The sequence below is a fragment of the Saprolegnia parasitica genome, assembly GCF_000151545.1.
Source record: "Saprolegnia parasitica CBS 223.65 unplaced genomic scaffold supercont2.217, whole genome shotgun sequence".
Classification (NCBI taxonomy): Eukaryota; Oomycota; class Saprolegniomycetes; order Saprolegniales; family Saprolegniaceae; genus Saprolegnia; species Saprolegnia parasitica.
The window spans coordinates 11,082-14,816 of NW_012156611.1; the positions used below are offsets into that span (position 1 = coordinate 11,082).

Here is a 3,735-nt window from a genome sequence, read left to right on the forward strand (position 1 = left end):
GCCGACGTGATGATGTGGCGCTGCGCCTTGTGCGACGCCAGCATGCCCTTGAGCACGTAGTTGATCGACTCGGTGCCACCCGAGACAAAGAGAATCGATTCCGATGGGCACCCAAGGAGCGCGGCGACCTGTGCGCGGGCGGTACTTAGCGCCGCTTTGGCCGCCTGCCCGAGCTGGTGCGTCGACGACGGGTTGCCGTACGTCTCTTCCAAGCACTGCGTCAGCGCCGATATGACACGCTACGAGCATGCTGCATGAGCCATACTACCATGCAGCGGCAAGGATGGCTACCTTGTCGACGGGCGTCGTCGCGTTGTAGTCGAGGTAGATCATGCTGCAAGCGGGACCGCAAGTGCGTGGCAGCGTATCCGGATGCATCCCAAAACGAGCTGTTTAAACGTCACGTTCAACGTGGGTTTTATGGCACGTTGTGGCGCGAAGCCAGGAGTCGTCACGAAGAGGCTCGGCAACCTCGCAAGCTAATGAGCCCTCTCCTTTCACTGCAGTGGCACTGCAAATGGCGAGCCAAGTGCAAGGCCGACAGAGCCAAGGCGTGCACCGCTAGCAATACCAGGTTGCTACAAGCAAAAGCTTGACGTCGTGATCGCAACCGCTGCCATGAGAGCATGGATAGTCGACTATCTAGATTACTACAGCAGGACAGTCGTAGAGAACGCGGGTCATCACTGCGCGTCAGTCCATAGCCTGAGCCAGAAGGCAGCGGTCGCTCAAGCCGCTCGCTACAGCTCCCAGTGATCGTGATCGGCTTGCCATGATATGCTTCCATCCGATTGGTGGACGCTTGTGGGCCATCAACGTTAAAGTGTGTTTAAACTATAAAACGCGTGCGCAGATCTGGCGTGCGGCGTGCAGAGCTGGCGTGCAGTGTTTGGATCTGGCCCGAAATGGGAGCGATGGCAGGCGACGACGCGCAGCCCGCGTCCATGGCAGCGACGATGCTTGTACCTGCTACCTCCTTCGTATTAGCTCTGTCGCTCATGGCCATGACCGTAGGGCAGCGCGATGGCCGGCATCCTCGGGCGCATTGTCTGCCACCCCATGGACATGGCCAAAGCCAACCTCCAGGCGCACAGCACATACCGCAATGCATGGCATGTTCTGACGCAAACGATAAAGTACGCACGAGAAGGCTCGTCCACTGCTTGTGGCCATGAAGCTATGCGATTAGAGCCGAAGGCGTGCGCGGCCTCTACAAGGGCTTTGGCGTCGTTGTTCTCGGCTCGGCGCCGGCCACGTGCCTGTACATGACGTCGTACGAGGTGCAAGATCGCTCGCCGCCTCTACTGCGCCTCGTAGATGGCTCATGTCAAGGGAGTAGGAAAGCAAAAAGTGGCTCACGCAGTCGCCGCAGTTCCAAGACGCGCCCTTCCTCACGTCCTTCTCAGCCGGCATTCTTGCAGAGGCGTTTAGCTGCGTCTTCTGGGTGCCCATCGATGTCATCAAGGAACGCATGCAAGTGCAGACGCTGCATCAAGCCAACGGGTACAAGAACACATGGCATGCGCTGCAGACGATCGCGCGCACCGAAGGCCTCCGTGGCATGTACAAAGGTCCTCTGCGCGTCGATTCCTTTTCTCATGCAGCAAGAAATTAGGGTATGGCGCGACCATGTGGTCGTTTGGCCCGTACTCGGCTCTCTTCTTCGTGGCCTACGAGCAAGTACGCGGCTCCTGCATGCTCTATGGCTATTCGTACAATGACGGCGTCTGCTAGAACAAGGCGACGGCGACGCGTTGGCATGGCTCGACCGATGTCCCGTTCTCGTCGCTGCTTCTCTGCTCCGTCTCGGCGAGTGCGGCCGCTGCGTTTTTGACCAACCCACTGGACTTGGTCAAGCTGCGGCTCCAGGTCGATTTTCGGATACGTGATGGAAATACAGACGCACATGTAGGTCGAGCGATTCCAGGCGGCGTCGTCCGGTGCACCGAGCCAGTACAAGAACACGTTGGATGGACTCCGGCGCATCATAACGTGGGCCAAAGATGGTCACATCTCAGAATGCACTCATGTGTTGGCACTGGACGCTTAGGCAAGAGGGACCCACGGCGCTGTGGAAGGGGGCGGGAGCCCGCGTTGCGTTCCAGGCCCCGCTCACGGGCATTACAATCGCCATTTACGAAAAGTGCAAAGACATGTGCGCGACGTTGGTCTAGTAACGATAAAAGACTAGCTAGTCAGAAGACGATTCGAGTAGCTTATTGTACAAACCAGATTATTCAATTCCAGCTACCAGATACGGACTTGATTGTTGTGTAGCCAGGGGATATAAGAAGATTTCTTAGATCCCTTGATTGTAGCATTCCAAATTGAATCGAAGCTTGTTGTGTGTGATTATTTTGCATGGGATTGCCGATCCTGTAGAAGGACTGCCTTGTAGCAAATGGCCTAGTAGTGGACTCGTAGCGCATTGTGGCCCCTCGACGTCGCCCTTTCGAGGCAACCAACGCGGCTGTTACGGGTAAGCTGCTACTCAATGAATGCCAACAGCTGCAGCAAACTCTCAACATCGCGTTGGGTCAAATTGTATCTTTGTGTGGGAAGTGGCTACCACGAATCATGCAAGATGCTACCTAGCTGGCAGTTGCGAGGAGCTCATTCTTGTGGTGAGCGAGGTTGTCGGGAGCTCCTGCGCGTAACGACAGCTTCGACATACTGCTACCGCTGAGCTCTACGACCCATGGAAAGGTTGCGCCAAACATTTGGCTGGTTGGGTCACCAACGACACCTCTACACCCAGACGTTGCACGCCTGGCTCTGGTACACGGCAGCCGACAGCGGCCAAGACGACGAGAAATGGGCGGCGGGACTTCCGGCTCAGACAATTTTTTATACGAGTTGCGAATTCGAGCCTCTGGTTTATATAATGTGGGTTGCAAGCGTCTCATGCGTGCGTGCTGGATGCTAGGCTTGCCGCTATCGAGTAGCAAGGCTCATGAAGCTCGATGCTATCGCTTTGCCGTGCACGTTCGTGGTCGAAGCTACCTCTTTGGTTGCTTTACTCGTCCCTGGCGAAATGTGCCTTCTCTCGTTTGGTGCGTCGCAAATTTGGACCTCGGCGATCGCAACACCCATGCACGCCGCTCGTCGCGCCACGTACGCGCGACAATCCACCAATCGAATCGAGTCCATGTACCGTTTCCACCAATCAGAGCTCGCGACACGAACATTGAGCGACAAAACGACAGGCGATTGGCTCATGCAAACACAACAAATTCTTGCAATGGCGGAATAACTTAGGAGGCGTGGAGGAACGCCTGGGCCAGCGCCCGCTGCGGCTGGAGGAGGCGAGAGTAGTCGACGAGGTTCTTCATGGTCGGGTCGAGGGCAAAGTCGAGGTACAAGCAGTCTTCGTACACGACGTCCAAGGGCGTGCGCCTGTGCTTTTGGCGACGGTCCAGATGGTTTTGGCGCGTGAACGGGATGTTTTTCCCGCCGACGTAGAAGCGGTCGCGCTTCCGAAAGATGAGCGGGATCGACACCGGCACCGATGTGAGGCGCAATGGTGCTGCGTACTCGCTGCTGCGTGCGGCTGCAGATTGCGAGAACGAGTAGGAATATGAGTACGACGTGGGCTTGAGGAGCACGGTGGTATTGGATCGCGCAGCTTGCTTGGGCGACGTGACCGGCGACTCGTCCGAGGCCTGTGTCGTCGCATCGTCATCGTCGTCGTCGTCCATGACTGGCTGCTCGCTGCACATGACGACCTGGATCGCG

General features: G+C 57.0%; 3 protein-coding genes across 3 annotated transcripts in view; 1 reads left to right on the forward strand and 2 right to left on the reverse strand.

Annotated features, from left to right (window-relative positions):
* Nucleotides 1-333, reverse strand: part of SPRG_21654 (hypothetical protein) — a gene marked incomplete at both ends in the record, with an annotated part of 1,763 nt that extends 1,430 nt beyond the window's left edge. Inside the window, 2 exons of the mRNA XM_012355209.1 lie at nt 7-239; nt 292-333. Of these exons, the coding sequence (XP_012210599.1) occupies nt 7-239; nt 292-333 (275 nt within the window). The remainder of the gene's footprint in view (nt 1-6; nt 240-291) is intronic.
* Nucleotides 334-1,023: 690 nt separating this feature from the next.
* Nucleotides 1,024-2,174, forward strand: SPRG_15977 (hypothetical protein; the record flags this gene model as incomplete). Its single annotated transcript, XM_012355210.1, has 7 exons — nt 1,024-1,136; nt 1,190-1,280; nt 1,340-1,571; nt 1,616-1,680; nt 1,735-1,869; nt 1,913-1,992; nt 2,051-2,174. 7 exons carry the CDS (start codon nt 1,024-1,026, stop codon nt 2,172-2,174), a joined length of 840 nt encoding a protein of 279 aa, XP_012210600.1.
* Nucleotides 2,175-3,254: 1,080 nt separating this feature from the next.
* Nucleotides 3,255-3,698, reverse strand: SPRG_15978 (hypothetical protein; the record flags this gene model as incomplete). The annotated part of the gene is made up of 1 exon (XM_012355211.1): nt 3,255-3,698. One exon carries the CDS (start codon nt 3,696-3,698, stop codon nt 3,255-3,257), a length of 444 nt encoding a protein of 147 aa, XP_012210601.1.
* Nucleotides 3,699-3,735: the final 37 nt, after the last annotated feature.